The sequence below is a fragment of the Mercenaria mercenaria genome, chromosome 8, assembly GCF_021730395.1.
Source record: "Mercenaria mercenaria strain notata chromosome 8, MADL_Memer_1, whole genome shotgun sequence".
NCBI lineage: Eukaryota > Metazoa > Mollusca > Bivalvia > Venerida > Veneridae > Mercenaria > Mercenaria mercenaria.
The window spans coordinates 68,848,265-68,866,736 of NC_069368.1; the positions used below are offsets into that span (position 1 = coordinate 68,848,265).

The 18,472-nt window shown below is 38.1% G+C and overlaps 2 protein-coding genes across 3 annotated transcripts in view; one reads left to right on the top strand and one right to left on the bottom strand.

Annotated features, from left to right (window-relative positions):
• LOC128558902 (uncharacterized) lies at positions 1-16,752 on the top strand. The gene is given in 3 exon segments (XM_053549181.1): positions 1-89; positions 16,123-16,304; positions 16,307-16,752. Coding segments are annotated over 3 exon segments (717 nt in total).
• Positions 15,818-18,472, bottom strand: part of LOC123566168 (F-box/WD repeat-containing protein 2-like) — a 24,440-nt gene continuing 21,785 nt past the window's right edge. For both annotated transcript variants that reach the window (XM_045360064.2, XM_045360065.2), the window contains exon 7: positions 15,818-18,420. In XM_045360064.2, the coding sequence (XP_045215999.2) occupies positions 18,273-18,420 (148 nt within the window). In that variant the 3' untranslated portion in view covers positions 15,818-18,272. The remainder of the gene's footprint in view (positions 18,421-18,472) is intronic.

Here is an 18,472-nt window from a genome sequence, read left to right on the forward strand (position 1 = left end):
ATGATCAGGATTATTGCCGCCACAATTGGAATATATCCTGACAGCACCATTCTGTCATGGCAACAGCTCCTTAGCAACAAAGTTTTTACGTTTGTTTCACAAAAAATACCTTAACTAGAAAATGCTTTTGTAAAAAAGCGCATGTCTCCCCCAATGCAAAGTCCTATAGGCAAGAAGTCAATTGGGGTCAGGAGCAAAAGTCAAAGAGACACTGATGGTTGGCTGCAATAGGGATCATCTACTTGGCATGTTCAGTCATCCCGCTAAATTTCAACACTCTTGGCCTAGTGGTTCTCAAGTCACTGTTCAGGCTCCTGTGACCTTGACCTTTGATCAAGTGACCTCAAAATAAATAGGGGTCATCTACTCTGCATGTCCAATCATCCTATTAAGTTTCAACATTGTAGGTCAAGTGGTTCTCAAGTTATTTCCAAAAAATGATTTTACATGAACAGGCCACTGTGACCTTGACCTTTAATAGACTGACCCCAAAATCTAGGGGTCATTTACTCTGCATGTTCAATCATCCTATGAAGTTTCAACATTCTGGGTCAAGTGGTTCTCAAGTTATTGATCGGAACTGGTTATCAATGTTCAGGCCTCTGTGACCTTGAACTTTAACGGAGTGACCCCAAAAACAATAGGGGTCATATACTCTGCATGAACAATCATCCTATGAAGTTTCAACATTCTGGGTCGAGAGGTTCTCAAGTTATTGATTGGAAATGGTTTTCCATGTTCAGGCCCCTGCGGCCTTGACCTTTGACAGAGTGACCCTAAAATCGTTAGGGGTCATCTACTCTGCATGACCAATCATCCTATGAAGTTTCATCATTCTGGGTCAAGTGGTTCTCAAGTTACTGACCAGAAATGGTTTTCAATGTTCAGGCCCCATGTGACCTTGACCTTTGATGGAGTGACCCCAAAATCAATAGGGGTCGTCTACTCTTCATGACCAATCATCCTATGAAGTTTCAACATTCTGGGTCAAGTGGTTCTCTAGTTATTGATCGGAAATGGTTTTCAATGTTCAGGCCCCTGTGACCTTGACCTTTGACAGAGTGACCCCAAAATCAATAGGGGTCATCTACTCTGCATGACCAATCATCCCATGAAGTTTCAACATTCTGGGTCAAGTGGTTCTCTAGTTATTGATCGGAAATGGTTTTCAATGTTCAGGCCCCTGTGACCTTGACCTTTGACGGAGTGACCCCAAAAACAATAGGGGTCGTCTACTCCAGCAGCCCTACAACCCTATGAAGTTTAAAGGTTCTAGGTCAAATGGTTCTCCAGTTATTGCTCGGAAATGAAGTGTGACGTACGGACGGACGGACGGACAGGGCAAAAACAATATGTCTCCTGGGGGAGACATAATTAATACTGACATTGAGACATAGCAATAACTCCCTAACAACATTGTGGTAGTACAACTTCAATTCAAAGAAACAGAGTGTGCATTCAGAAATTTTATTTCTTATAATGTAACAATAACTTTCAACAAGAACGATGTGTTTATATCATCAAATAGGGTTGTGACAATGTGGCACATCCTAGTTAATATAGAAATGAACTTTATTAATAGATAGTAAAATTACAGTGTTTTTTTTTTGCTTAAATTGGAACATTCATAAATGAACTAGCACAGAACATTGAAGCTGCCCGATGTTCACACACAAATCAACACTACATACATCATGATTAAAGTACCACAAACATTCAAAAAGAATATAATTACTTTCCTATATGTACAGCTAGTATATGCCTTTGATTTAACAAGTCAAAGACTTCATAATTACATAACATAAAAAAGCAGATCATTTCAAGACAACAATTATCTACACAATGCTTATGCAGTTCCATCTTGTAACAAGATACTAGTTTACCTATTTTCTAAGTTGAAAAGGGGGTATAATGGTGCCAAAATATATGTGAGAGTTATGAAACTGCCATGTGAGATCTTCTCAGGATGCCAAACAAATATGGAGAATCTGAAATCATTTGGTCAAAATGTTCCTGAGAAACCTGCTTACCTGCAAAACTTTGACAACATTTCTATGTTAAAAAGGGGAGTAATTTTAACAACATAACAGCAGAGTTATGTGACTTGCCCTGTAAGATCATCTCATGATGCAAAAGACATGGGTGCAGTTTGAAAACATTTGGCCTTGTTTTTTAGACACCTGCTTATATACAAAACTTTAACCAAAATTTCTAAGTTAAACAAGAGGGCCAAGATGGCCCTAGGTCGCTCACCTAAGAAACACACCATAACAGTGTAAAACATGTTTGACCTTGTGATTTCATGGAAACAAATATTCTGACCAATTTTCATTAAGATTGAACCAAAAAATTGGTCTCTTGTGATAAAACAAGCATTTTCTTAGATATGACCTAGTTTTTGACCCTAGATAACCGATGTTCAAACTCGACCTAGATTTTATCAAGGCAATCATTCTGACCAAAATTCATGAAGATCAATTGAAAAATACAGCCTCTATCACATAAACAAGTTTTTTCTTTGATTTGACCAAGTGACCTGTTTTTGACCTCAGATGACCCATATTTAAATTTGACCTAGATTTCATTAAGGCAATCATCCTGACCAAATTTCATAAAAATCAATTGAAAAAAAAAAACAGTCTCTATCGCATACACAAGATTTTTCTTTAATTTGACCTAGTGACCTAGTTTTTGACCTCAGATAACCCATATTCAAACTCGACCTAGATTTCATCAAGGCAATCACTCTGACCAAATTTCATGAAGATCAATTGAAAAATACATCCTCTATTGCATACACAATGTTTTTCTTCAATTTGACCTAGTGACCTAGTTTTTGATCCCAGATGACCCATTTTCAAACTCGGCCTAGATTTTATCAAGGTAATCATTCTGGCTAAATTTCATGAAGATCAGTTGAAAAATACAGCCTCTATTGCATACACAAGGTTTTTCTTTGATATAACCTAGTGACCTAGTTTTTGATCCCATATGACTCATTTTCGAACTTGGTCTAAATTTCATCAAGGTAATCATTATGACCGAAATTCATGAAGATCAATTGAAAAATACAGCCTCTATCGCATACACAAGGTTTTTCCTTGATTTGACCTAGTGACCTAGTTTTCGACCCCAGATGACCCATTTTCGAACTCGGCCTAGATTATCAAGGTAATCATTCTGACCAATATTCATGAAGATCAACTGAAAAGTACAACCTCTATCGCATACACAAGGTTTTTCTTTGATTTGACCTAGGGACCTAGTTTTTGACCCGAGATGACCCATTTTCGAAATCGGCCTAGATTTCATCAAGGTTATCATTCTGACCAACACTCATGAAGAATAATTGAACAAGAGGGCCAAGATGGCCCTAGGTCGCTCACCTAAGAAACACACCATTACAGTGTAAAACATGTTTGACCTAGTGATTTCATGGAAACAAATATTCTGACCAACTTTCATTAAGATTGGACCAAAAAATTGGTCTCTTGCGATAAAACAAGCATTTTCTTAGATATGACCTAGTTTTTGACCCTAGATGACCCATGTTCAAACTCGACCTAGATTTTATCAAGGCAATCATTCTGACCAAAATTCATGAAGATCAATTGAAAAATACAGCCTCTATCACATACACAAGATTTTTCTTTAATTTGACCTAGTGACCTAGTTTTTGACCTCAGATAACCCATATTCAAACTCGACCTAGATTTCATCAAGGCAATCACTCTGACCAAATTTCATGAAGATCAATTGAAAACTACATCCTCTATTGCATACACAATGTTTTTCTTCGATTTGACCTAGTGACCTAGTTTTTGATCCCAGATGACCCATTTTCGAACTCGGCCTAGATTTTATCAAGGTAATCATTCTGGCTAAATTTCATGAAGATCAGTTGAAAAATACAGCCTCTATCGCATACACAAGGTTTTTCCTTGATCTGACCTAGTGACCTAGTTTTTGACCCCAGATGACCCATTTTCGAACTCGGCCTAGATTTCATCAAGGCAATCATTCTGACCAAAATTCATGAAGATCAATTGAAAAATACAGCCTCTATCGCATACACAAGGTTTTTCTTTGATTTGACCTAGTGACCTAGTTTTTCACCCGAGATGACCCATTTTCTAACTCCGCCTAGATTTCATCAAGGCAATCATTCTGACCAATATTCATGAAGATCAAATGAAAAATACAGCCTCTATCGCATACACAAGGTTTTTCTTTGATTTGACCTAGTGACCTAGTTTTTGACCCGAGATGACCCATTTTCTAACTCGGCCTAGATTTCATTAAGGCAATCATTCTGACCAAAATTCATGAAGATCAAATGAAAAATACAGCCTCTATCGCATACACAAGGTTTTTCTTTGATATGACCTAGTGACCTAGTTTTTGACCCGAGATGACCTATTTTCGAACTCAGCCTAGATTTAATCAAAGTTATCATTCTGACCAATATTCATGAAGATCAATTGAAAAATACAGCCTCTATAGCATACACAAGGTTTTTCTTTGATTTGACCTAGTGACCTAGTTTTTGACCCGAGATGACCCATTTTCGAACTCGGCCTAGATTTCATCAAGGTTATCATTCTGACCAATATTCATGAAGATTAATTGAAAAATACAGCCTCTATCGCATACACAAGCTAAATGTTGACAGACGACAGACAACAGACAGACAGACATCGAGTGATCAGAAAAACTCACCCGAGCATTGCTCAGGTGAGCGAAAAATACAGCCTCTATCGCATACACAAGGTTTTTCTTTGATTTGACCTAGTGACCTAGTTTTTGACCCGAGATGACCCATTTTCGAACATGGCTTAGATTTCATCAAGGTTATCATTCTGACCAATATTCATGAAGATTAATTGAAAAATACCGCCTCTATCGCATACACAAGGTTTTTCTTTGATTTGACCTAGTGACCTAGTTTTTGACCCGAGATGACCCATTTTCGAACTCGGCCTAGATTTCATCAAGGCAATCATTCTGACCAAAATTCATGAAGATCAATTGAAAAATACAGCCTCTATCGCATACACAAGTTTTTTCCTTGATTTGACCTAGTGACCTAGTTTTGACCCGAGATGACCCATTTTCGAACTCGGCCTAGATTTCATCAAGGTTATCACTCTGACCAATATTCATGAAGATTAACTGAACAAGAGCTGTCCATAAGACAGCCAAGCTCGACTATTCGAAATATTGTCACAGAAGCTGGAAATTATTACCCAAAATGTTAAATATCAAAAGAGTTTTAAGTTCAAAAGGGGACATATCAGAGTTATGGGACTTGATGCTATCAACTAGTTTTATAACCCCGAAGAAACATGTTAAGTTTCAATTCAATATCTGCATTAGTTTTGGGGATAGTAACTTGCATGTAAAACTTTAACCAGAATTTTCTAAGTCCAAAAGGGGGCATAATTTGCTCAAAATACATGTTAAGAGTTATGGAACTTGACCCAGTGAGGTAGGTAATTGATCTAGAAAAGGAATAAATAAGTTCCAAATCTATATGCCTTTTAGTAATAGCTGTATGTACTTGCACGCAAAACTTTAACCAGAATTTTCTAAGTCCAAAAGGGGGCATAATTTGGCCAAAATACATGCCAGAGTTATGGGACTTGACCCAGTGAGGTAGGTAATTGATCTAGAAAAAGAAAAAATAAGTTTCAAATCTATATGCCTTTTAGTAATAGCTGTATGTACTTGCACGCAAAACTTTAACCAGAATTTTCTAAGTCCAAAAGGGGGCATAATTTGGCCAAAATACATGCCAGAGTTATGGTTCTTGACCCAGTGAGGTAGGTAATTGATCTAGAAAAAGAAAAAATAAGTTTCAAATCTATATGCCTTTTAGTAATAGCTGTATGTACTTGCACGCAAAACTTTAACCAGAATTTTCTAAGTCCAAAAGGGGGCATAATTTGGCCAAAATGAAGGTCAGAGTTATGGGACTTGGTGCTATCAACTAGTTTTATAACCCCGAAGACACATGTGAAGTTTCAATTCAATATCTGCATTAGTTTTGGAGATAGTAACTTGCATGTAAAACTTTAACCAGAATTTTCTAAGTCCAAAAGGGGGCATAATTTGCTCAAAATACATGTTAGAGTTATGGAACTTGACCCAGTGAGGTTGGTAATTGACCTAGAAAAAGAATAAATAAGTTTCAAAGCTATATGCCTTTAAATGATAGCTGTATGTACTTGCATGCAAAAACTTAACCAAGGTGTGACGCCGACGCCGACGCCGACGCCAGGGTGAGTAGAATAGCTAGACTATTCTTCGAATAGTCGAGCTAAAAATACAGCCTCTATCGCATACACAAGATTTTTCTTTGATTTGACCTAGTGACCTTGTTTTTGACCCGAGATGACCCATTTTCGAACTAGGCCTAGATTTCATCAAGGTTATCATTCTGACCAATATTCATGAAGATTAATTGAAAAATACAGCCTCTATCGCATACACAAGCTAAATGTTGACAGACGACAGACGCCAGACGACGGATGACGGACATCGAGCAATCAGAAAAACTCACCTGAGCATTGCTCAGGTGAGCTAAAAAAAAAAAGAGGCAAAATTTTGTCAAAATAAAAGCTAGAGTTATTTATAACTTGCCTTGTGAGGTCCCCTCATGATGCCAAATCACGCGTTAAGTTGAAGGCATTTGAATGAGTAGTTTTTGATAAACTTGTTTACCTGCAAAACTTTAACCAAATTTCTAAATTAGAAGGGGGGATAATTTAAAAAAAAATACAACTTAGAGTTACGTTACTTGTCCTGTGAGGTTACCTCATGAAGCCAAATAAATGACTTAAGTTTGAAATCATTTGGCCAAGTAGTTGTAGAGAAACCTGCTTACATGCAAAACTTTGGCACACAGACGAAAGTGCAAGGGTGGCAGTGAAAGCTCTTTTATTTTAACAATTTCAAATATAATATTCAGAAAATACATCTTCACATAACTCTCGTCTGCATTCTATCAGAATAATGGCCCTTTTCTTCATAGGAATTTGTTTTTTCCCGGTAAAAGTTTTATTTTGACAAGAACTAGAGCTTATAACCTTGAAACTTGTTTATTATCATTGTGAGTAAGAAGGGTATAAGTCTATGTCCCATTTTGTCAGAATTTTGGCCCTTTATAAAATATTGCTGTTTTTTGGTTAGAAAAATTCTAAATGCCACCTTTCTTCCAAACTATGGCTTTGAAAATGTGTACACTTCCTAAATACCATTAGGCAAGTATGCCAACAACCATAGCTCTATGCCCCTGCCACAAGTGAAAACACTGGATCTGGTGTTCCCAACTAAAACATTTGATCTTACACAGTGAAAAAATCTCTGTAAAATATATAATTTATAGAATATTTTTGCAATCAAACAATGGAGATAAAAATAAAGCATTTAAACAGGTATATAGATTATATCTTGCACAACCCAATTAAACATTACATGAGCAACAACTTATTTCTGCACACTTATTACTTTTGAGAGCAATTAAAATGTAATTTATGTATAAAGCCAGTCTCAAATGGATTTTCCCAGTTAGAAATCATCCAAATTTTGTTAGTCTTGCATGTTACATCTTAAAGGCGTAATTCATCTTATATCTAATTTCTCTGAGATTATGAAATACTTGAAGTAACAATGGCTGTTAAAAGACAGAAATTCTACACTTTTCAAAAGCTTTACCACTAAAAGAGTTAAACTAGAAGATGCTTTTGTAGAAAAGCGCATGTCTCCCCCAGTGCATAGTAATAGGCAAGAAGTTAACAGGGGACAGAAGCAAAAGTCAAAGAGACACTGATGGTTGGCTGCAATAGGGATCATCTACTTGGCATGCCCAATCATCTCACTAAGTTTCAACATTATGGGCCTAGTGGTTCAAGTTATTTCAAGTATGGTTTGGAAACAGTTTTCCACAGTCTGGCCCATGACCTTGACCTTTGAGTGACCCCAATTTCAAAAGGGGTCATTTACTCTGCATGCCCAAGCATCCTATGAAGTTTCAACATTCTGGATCAAGTGGTTCTCAAGTTACTGATCGGAAGGTGTTTTCAATGTTCAGGCTTGTGACTTTGACCTTTAAACAAGTGACCCCAAAAATGATAGGGGTCATCTACTCTGTAAGTCCTATCATCCTATGGAGTTTGAAGGTTCTGGGGCTAGTGGTTCTCAAGTTATTGACTGGAAACCGTATTCAATGTTCGGGTCCCTGTGTGACCTTGACCTTTGACCAAGTGACCTAAAAGTCAATATGGGTCATCTTCTCTACATGTCCAATCATCCTATGAAGTTTCAACATTCTGGGTCAAGTGGTTCTCAAGTTATTAATCAGAATCGGTTTTCCATGTTCAGACCCTGTGACCTTGGTGTGTGTGTGTGTGTGTGTGTGTGTGCATGCGTGCGTGCGTGCGTGTTCGGGTTTAACGTCTTTCTCAACAATTTTTCAGTCATATAAAGGACGGTGTCTACTTGTAGCAGTGAGCACAATGCCCAACTTTGCAGTGCTGCCTCACTGGAATATCACGCCGTAGACACATGGTATGATACCCCACCAAGTCACATTATACTGACACCTGGCTGACCAGTCCTAGCACTATCCTCTTAATGCTGAGCACCAAGCAAGGAAGATACTAGTACCATTTTTTACGTCTTTGGTATGACGCAGCCTAGTAGCCCAAAAAATTATAGGGGTCATCTACTCTGTAAGCCCTACTATCCTATGAAGTTTAAAGGTTCTAGGTCAAATGGTTCTCCAGTTATTGATTGAAAATGAAGTGTGACAGACGGAAGGCCCCTGTGACTTTGACCTTTGATCTAGTGACCCTAAAATCAATAGGGTTCATCTACTCCATAAGTCCTATCATAATACGAAGTTTGAAGGTTCTAGGTCAAATGTGTCTCAAGTTACTGATGGAAAATGTATTTCCATGTCCCGGCCCTTGTGACCTTGACCTTTAATAGTGACCTGAAAATCAACAGGGGTCATCTACTTAGCATGTTTAATCATCCTATGAAGTTTCATCATTCTGGGTCAAGTGGTTCTCAAGTTATTGATCAGAAATGGTTTTCCATGTTCAGGCCCCTCTGACCTTGACCTTTAACAGCGTGACCCCAATATCGATTAGGGTCATCTACTCTGCATGTCCAATCATCCTATGAAGTTTTAACAAACTGGGTCAAGTGGTTCTCAAGTTATTGATCGGAAATGGTTTTCCATGTTCAGGCCCCTGTGACCTTGACCTTTGAAGGAGTGACCCCAAAAACAATAGGGGTCGTCTACTCTATAAGCCCTGCCACCCTATGAAGTTTGAAGTTCTGGGTCAAATGGTTCTCCAGTTACTGATTAGAAATGAAGTGTGACGGATAGACGGACAGGGCAAAAACAATATGTCACCAATATGTCACCCCCAGCTGTAGGGGTGGGGGGGTGTGGGGGGGATGGGGGGAGACATAATGAATGAATGTAAAAAATACGAGTTATGGCACCTATGCAACACACATCAAAACATCAAATTGAACAAGTGCATGAAGTTTAAAGTCATTCCTACGTGCCGTTTCTGAGATAGTAACTTACATACAAAATATTTTACTAAATATTGTTAAAGAAAACAGGAGCATGATTTTTTGAAAATGCAAAGTAGGGTTATGGAACCTGTGCCCTGCATTTTAGGTCATCATGTTGAACAAGTGTGTGACATTCCAATCAAGTGGTTACTGAAATACAAGCTAACATACAAAAACACAGTCTGGATGCAGATGCTGACAAATCGGCAGTATATTCTTCAATTAGTCAAGCTTAAAACTGAAAATGTGAAATTCTGACCCTAACATTGAAATCACATAGCAGCCTTCAATCTAATATATAGTTAGGAAAAATATGTGCTGACACAAAATATTCAATACTTGTTTTATGAATTTTCTGTATTTTCTAACTGTAGAAAAACAAATACTTCATTAATTTTTCTAGGTGTCTCCACAAAATAGATGACTCATAATTATTAAACCATTCGGAACAAAAAACTGATCTGTACAGAAATTAAAAATTTACATAAATATGCGGTGTGAAAACCCTAAACCTGATAAATCAGAAAATGGTTAATTGATGTAAACAAAAATTTAAAGTGATGCACTGGCAGAATAGTGGATGAAAGTTTAAATATTTTATTGATATGCTTGATTAAAATAGATTTTTCTTAACTATGATGACTGTTTCCATATTTAATGAAGACAAAGATAAAAAAAAACAATCTTGTTCCATGAGTAGAAGATTTTTAGTGACTGCTGGACAGTACAGAATTTGCCATTGACTGCATTTTTAGAGTAAACAAGGCAGTCTGAAAGACAGCTTAATCCCTCACCATTGTTATGGATAGTGAAAGGGTAAACATTTGACCTTTAGCTGTGACCTTGACCTTTAACTGATATGGCTGACTCATGAATTCTGCACAATGTCTTGATGAGGTGATCATTTGACCCAAGTTTCATGAAAATCCTTCAAGGGGTTTAGGAGATACAGAGCTAAAACCTTTAACCTTGAGTTGTGACCTTGACCTTGAGTTGACATGGCTGACTCATGAGATCTTGATGAGGTGATCATTTGACCAAAGTTTGATGAAAATCCTTCAAGGGGTTTAGGAGATACAGAGTGGACACAAAGTGGAACGCTCAAACCTTTGACCCTCAGTTGTGACCTTGACCTTGAGCCGGCATGGCTGACTCATGGGTTCTGCACAATTCTTGATGAGGTGATCATTTGACCAAAGTTTGATGAAAATCCTTCAAGGGGTTTAGGAGATATAGAGCGGACATGAAATGGAAGGCTCAAACCTTTGACCTTGAGTTGTGACCTTGAGCTTGAGCCGACATGGCTGACTCATGAGTTCTGCAAATCGTCTTGATGAGGTGATCATTTAATCCAAGTTTCATAATTATCCTTCAAGAGGTTTATGAGACAGAGCAGACACGAAATGGCAGGCTCAAACCTTTGACCTTGAGTTGTGACCTTGACCTTGAGCCGACATGGCTGACTCATGGGTTCTGCACATCGTCTTGATGAGGTGATCATTTGATTAAAGTTTCATGATTATCCTTCAAGGGGTTTAGGAGATACAGAGCGGACACGAAATGGAAGGCTCAAACCTTTGACCTCGAGTTGTGACCTTGACCTTGAACTGACATGACTGACTTATGGGTTCCGCACATCGTCTTGGTGAGGTCATTTGACCCAAGTCTCATAAAAATCCTTCAAGGGGTTTAGTAGAGCGGATTGATTCAAGTTTCATGATTATCCTTCAAAGGGTTTAGGAGATACAGAGCGGACACGAAATGGAAGGCTCAAACCTTTGACCTCGAGTTGTGACCTTGACCTTGAACCGACATGACTGACTCATGGGTTCCGCACATCGTCTTGATGAGGTCATTTGACCCAAGTTTCATAAAAATCCTTCAAGGGGTTTAGTAGATACAGAGCGGACACAAAATGTTATAGAAGGACAGGACGGAAGGACGGACATAGACCATTCCTATAAACCCCCACCACTTGTGGCGGGGGATTAATTAACAACTGTATGTTTTGAATTACCAACTTACAACTTAATATATATTTAGAAGGAAACTTAGTTCTTTGTAGTTTTTAGTGAGAAATTTACCTATTTCAATTCCATATTCTCTTCCACATTAAAGAATTCTGTCAACAAAATGTAATTACATATCATAAGTAATTATTATAATTTCATTAGCAATAAAATATATAATCTAAATATCTTTCAAGAATGAATAATTGCTATATGAAAAATATTATATGCCAACAATGATAGCCTGTCAGAGGCAAGTGGGTACTTATTTTGTACCCGTGACTATGAGCTTTGACCAAATGACCTCAAAAACAACAGAAGTCATCTTCTGACTATAAGCTATCACCCTATGAAGCCTTCTTTTATTATTGTGTTAAAATTGTTAGTCCAGTGGTCACCATGACCTTGACCTTTGGCTTACTAATTTGTATTCTGTCACCTTGAGCTTTGACCAAATAACCTCAAAAGCAACAGGAGTCATCAACTGACTACAGGCAATCATCCTATGAAGAACAGAGAGCCAAAGTCTTGTTTGAATATTCATCTTTAACCAATTTCAGTCTAGAGGCCACTGTGACCTTCACTTCTGATCTACTGAACCTGAAAACAATAATACTTATCTACTAGCCTAAGGCAACCATACTATGAGTGACAATGGAGATAATTAGCCAGCTACTCGCTAGGTGGCGCTGATAAAATAAGGGGTAAACAATGCTGACCCAGATTCTTATCTAGCTACACTTTGCAATGGATTCTGAGAAGAAATCAAAATATTTTGGATGGAAAGTTATACAATTACAGAGAGAACTAGAAAATGCTTTTGTAAAAAAGCGCATGTCTCCCCCAATGCAAAGTCCTATAGGCAAGAAGTCAATAGGGGTCAGGAGCGAAAGTCAAAGAGACACTGATGGTTGGCTGCAATAGGGATCATCTACTTGGCATGTCCAGTCATCCCGCTAAATTTCAACACTCTTGGCCTAGTGGTTCTCAAGTCACTGTTCAGGCTCCTGTGACCTTGACCTTTGATCAAGTGACCTCAAAATAAATAGGGGTCATCTACTCTGCATGTCCAATCATCATCCTATTAAGTTTCAACATTGTAGGTCAAGTGGTTCTCAAGTTATTTCCAAAAAATGATTTTACATGAACAGGCCACTGTGACCGTGACCTTTAACAGACTGACCCCAAAATCAATAGGGGTCATCTACTCTGCATGTTCAATCATCCTATGAAGTTTCAACATTCTGGGTCAAGTGGTTCTCAAGTTATTGATCGGAACTGGTTATCAATGTTCAGGCCTCTGTGACCTTGACCTTAAACGGAGTGACCCCAAAAACAATAGGGGTCATTTACTCTGCATGAACAATGATCCTATGAAGTTTCAACATTCTGGGTCGAGAGGTTCTCAAGTTATTGATTGGAAATGGTTTTCCATGTTCAGGCCCCTGTGGCCTTGACCTTTAACAGAGTGACTCTAAAATTGTTAGGTGTCATCTACTCTGCATGACCAATCATCCTATGAAGTTTCATCATTTTTGGTCAAGTGGTTCACAAGTTACTGATTGGAAATGGTTTTCAATGTTCAGGCCCCTGTGATCTTGACCTTTCACAGAGTGACCCCAAAATCGTTAGGGGTCATCTACTCTGCATGACCAATCATCCTATTAAGTTTCAACATTCTGGGTAAAATGGTTCTCAAGTTACTGACAGGAAATGGTTTTCAATGTTCAGGCCCCTGTGACCTTGACCTTTAATGGAGTGACCCCAAAATCGATAGGGGTCATCTACTTTGCATGTACAATCATCCTATGAAGTTTCAACATTCTGGGTCAAGTGGTTCTCTAGTTATTGATCGGAAATGGTTATCAATGTTCAGGCCTCTGTGACCTTGACCTTAAACGGAGTGACCCCAAAAACAATAGGGGTCATTTACTCTGCATGAACAATGATCCTATGAAGTTTCAACATTCTGGGTCGAGAGGTTCTCAAGTTATTGATTGGAAATGGTTTTCCATGTTCAGGCCCCTGTGGCCTTGACCTTTAACAGAGTGACTCTAAAATTGTTAGGTGTCATCTACTCTGCATGACCAATCATCCTATGAAGTTTCAACATTCTTGGTCAAGTGGTTCACAAGTTACTGATTGGAAATGGTTTTCAATGTTCAGGCCCCTGTGACCTTGACCTTTCACAGAGTGACCCCAAAATCGTTAGGGGTCATCTACTCTGCATGATCAATCATCCTATTAAGTTTCAACATTCTGGGTAAAATGGTTCTCAAGTTACTGACCGGAAATGGTTTTCAATGTTCAGGCCCCTGTGACCTTGACCTTTAATGGAGTGACCCCAAAATCGATAGGGGTAATCTACTTTGCATGTACAATCATCCTATGAAGTTTCAACATTCTGGGTCAAGTGGTTCTCTAGTTATTGATCGGAAATGGTTTTCAATGTTCAGGCCCCTGTGACCTTGACCTTTGATGGAGTGACCCCAAAATCAATAGGTGTCATCTACTCTTCATGACCAATCATCCTATGAAGTTTCAACATTCTGGGTCAAGTGGTTCTCTAGTTATTGATCGGAAATGGTTTTCAATGTTCAGGCCCCTGTGACCTTGACCTTTGACGGAGTGACCCCAAACTTAATAGGGGTTATCTACTCTTCATGGCCAATCATCCTGTGAAGTTTCAACATTCTGGGTCAAGTGGTTCTCTAGTTATTGATCGGAAATGGTTTTCAATGTTCAGGCCCCTGTGACCTTGACCTTTGATGGAGTGACCCCAAAATCAATAGGGGTCATCTACTCTTCATGACCAATCATCCTATGAAGTTTCAACATTCTGGGTCAAGTGGTTCTCTAGTTATTGATCGGAAATGGTTTTCAATGTTCAGGCCCCTGTGACCTTGACCTTTGACAGAGTGACCCCAAAATCAATAGGGGTCACCTTCTCTTCATGGCCAATCATCCTATGAAGTTTCAACATTCTGGGTAAAGTGGTTCTCTAGTTATTGATCGGAAATGATTTTCAATGTTCAGGCCCCTGTGACCTTGACCTTTGACGGAGTGACCCCAAAAACGATAGGGGTCGTCTACTCCAGCAGCCCTACAACCCTATGAAGCCTGAAGGTTCTAGGTCAAATGGTTCTCCAGTTATTGCTCGGAAATGAAGTGTGACGTACGGACGGACGGACAGGGCAAAAACAATATGTCTCCTGGGGGAGACATAACAAGCAAATTCGATGAATTGGAATCCCCCGCCGAAAGGGTCAGAGTTGAGGAACGGCAAAAAAATATATCCAGCAAAAAGTTAAGAATGTTACCAAGAAGCAAATAATTTCATTAGTCAAAATCAAATTAAAAGAAAATGAATGGTTTGTTTGGGTGGGGTTGGGGGGGGGGGGGGGGGGAGGACACAACAGTTTACATGTTGATTATAAATATTGATAGAAAATGAAAAATGAAAAAAAAAAAAAAAAAAAAAAAAAAAAAATGGTGGGGGGGGGGGGGGACCAAGGTAAGGTGGTGACCAGGTGTAGTTACACAACATCACATGTTTATAATAAATGTTCATGGAAAAGAATGAAAGAAGTTTAATGAAATTCTTCCAATTGGTTGGTTTGTTATGTACAGATCTGTGGATTTTTAAACAATTAAAGGGCAATAACTATATGGAAAATTGACCAATCGAAAAAAACCTTGAAGGCATCGTCGCAGTATCTGGTTCATGTCTGTTTCAAGTTTGATGAAATTCTACCTGCTAGTTACTGAGAAATGGCTGGAGACGGACATTTTTCATTAAATCAAGGGCAATAACTCTGACGGAAATTGACCTATCAAAAAAAAAACTTGACGGGCATCAGCACAGTATCTTGGTTCATGTCTACTTCAAATTTGATGAAATTCTACCTGTTAGTTACTGAGAAATAGCTGCAGACGGACATTTTTTATTAAATCAAGGGCAATAACTCTGAGGGAAATTGACCAATCAAAAAAAAAACTTGACGGGCATCATCGCAGTATGTTGGTTCATGTTTATTTCAAGTTTCATGAAATTCTACCAAGTAGTTACTGAGAAATGGCTGCGGACGGATGGACGGACGGACGGACGGACGGACTGACGGACGGACAACGCCATTTCAATACCCCCCTCCCGATTTCATCGGCGGGGGATAATTAATAAAAAGAGGGGCATCAATCAAAGGCAGAAAGGAAGATTTGTTAACAAGGTATGTTTTTATGTTGTTATAATTAAATAATTCTCAGAAAAATAGTATTAATCCATTTAAACCTTGAGAAACCAGTACATAGAGGTAATCTTACATGTTGGCCATGGTGTATACTGCAAGTTTTATTGGTGCTATCTTTATTGCATCTCATTATTTGTAGATTTAGTGTTGCTTATACAAAACAATAATACTGGAGAGTAGCCCTTTGGATTACATTTTACAGGTTAATGACTTATGCTAGCACTATATCTTGTTTGAGGAATTTATGGTGTCTATCTTTTTCTTACTTTCAGACTTGAAGCATATGACAGAAATCAAGACTTCAGCGGTGAACCTATTCTTCTACCAGAACCTCTGGATCCAGACTGGCCCACTGAAGGGTTTCATCAACTGCAAGCAGACCATAGGACCCAGTTCCCTAAATTGACAAATGAGCAAATTGAAGGATATTTCAAGTAAAGAGAGGCTGTGGATAATGAGACTTGAAGGCACTTGAAAAAGGAAAACTAATGTTTGCAAGCAAGAAAATCTGTGCATGCAGTGCTAAAGTACACAGTCCAAATATATACTTTACTGGTGTAGTGGGGGCAGCCATGAAGAAGAACATAACATATAATTTCAACCTTAAACTGCACAAAGATAATAGAGAAATCAAGAACAGCCACTGTGAATGTCCAGCAGGAAAAGGACCGCACGGAACCTGCAAGCATGTCTCGTCAGTATTGTTGATGATAAATGCATTTGTCTCGGGAAGTGACGCACATGTCCAGCAAAGTTGCGCAGATATATTGCAAACATTTCACAAACCAAAACAGTCATATGTTGGCACACCACTAAAGGCACAAGACATTCCATCAAGAAAAAAAAAACAGTGCAAGCTATTTGACCCAAGACCAAGACAATACAGAAACGTGGAACATTAAACTTAACAAATAAGGCAATCATTCATGGGAAGCAATATGAAGAAAGTTCCAGAAACAGCAATTACAAAATTTGAAAAGCAAACGGGACATAGTGTCAACAACTGCAGTTTATTCATATGTAGAGAAAGTCCATATCTGGCTGCAACACCCGACAAAGTTATCAATGAACAAACAATAGTTGAGGTGAAATGTCCATACGCTGGGAAAGAGGAAATGATACTATTATCAGACACAGGGACAGATAAGTAAAAGGCAATATTGCTTTTTCATTGTGTATAAATTCAAGGATATGTTTGTACAAAAAGTTGAACTAGATCATGAGTACTGTAAATACAGCCTTTCACCAAAGCTAGAACTGTTCTACAAAAAGTATCTGCGGAAATATATAGCTGAACATCTGTGAAATAACATTGATGATGATTTATGTAGACATATGCAGTACAATATAATGTTCAGTCTATGATGCATTTGATAAATAATTGTATGTAGTTGAAAGAAATATATTACAGCCCAGCATCAATAGTTCATATTCCTTGTTTCTGCGCAAAACAATAATAGTTATGCAAGTTTACCAACAGTTCATCTATGAACTACTCAAAAATCCTTTAAACAAATGTACTGAAGTATTTATTTGACTATTTTCTAAGATTTTATTTTGTTCTGGGTCAAATACCTAGGAAATTGCAAATTAATTAGTATTTAGAGTCAAATACCTAGGAAATTACAAATCAATTTGTGTTTATTACACAGAATCTCTACTACATTCTATAGTAAATCTAAGATTAGGCTAGATAATGTTTACCTTTGATTTCACCAGCGCCCTCTGTGGAGATAACCAGAGGTAACTCTGTTCTTATTATCCCCATTGCAGGCCAAAATGTTATAATTTGTCCTAATATCACTGTGACTTCTAGACCCAAAACAATAGGGGGTCATCTACTGACCACAGGCAATAATCCAATGAAGTTTAACCACAGCAGACCAAAGCACTCTTAAGATATTGAGCAGAAACCATTTTAGGCCTCCACATCACTGTGACCATAACAGCAGATACCTTTTTTTGTCTGTCAAGGTCACTGTGGCCTTGACCTTTGATCTGCTGACGCAAAAACAAAAGGGATCATTTAATGATGATAATGATGATAGGGAATTTTGACCAACATGAAATCATACAGTCTCTGTTTATTTGATTTGAAAACAAATGATCCACAGATTGACAAATAGACAGACAGACAGACAATGAGCAAAACAATATATCTCATCTTTCTTTTAAGTGGGTAAAAAGGTCAGTACCATTCCATTTCACTGTAGCAATTTTACATAAAGAATAACTTGTGACATTAAAATTTTGTAATATCACCAAATGTTGTCATTCCATTTCGGAAGCACAGTTACGGTATTATTTTCTTGAGATACAATGTCAGGCACAGTCCATCAATAATATATCATCCCTGTATCTGATTGTTCCTTTTTTTCCATCATGTAACTCTCAACTGTAACATCCTGAATGGTGCCCACTATCATCTCATGTTGTCTTTCCACTTAAGAAGCAGTATATTGTTATCTTTGAGACAAAGTGCCAAGAACAGTCCATTCCTGTTACCTTCTGTAAATCCGTCTAACCAGTCATGACTGCCAAGAGTTGCTGATGAACCATTCTGGGTGGGCCTAAAAATGACAATAGTAAACTTGATGTTTTTGCTTGAAAGGCCGGGTATCC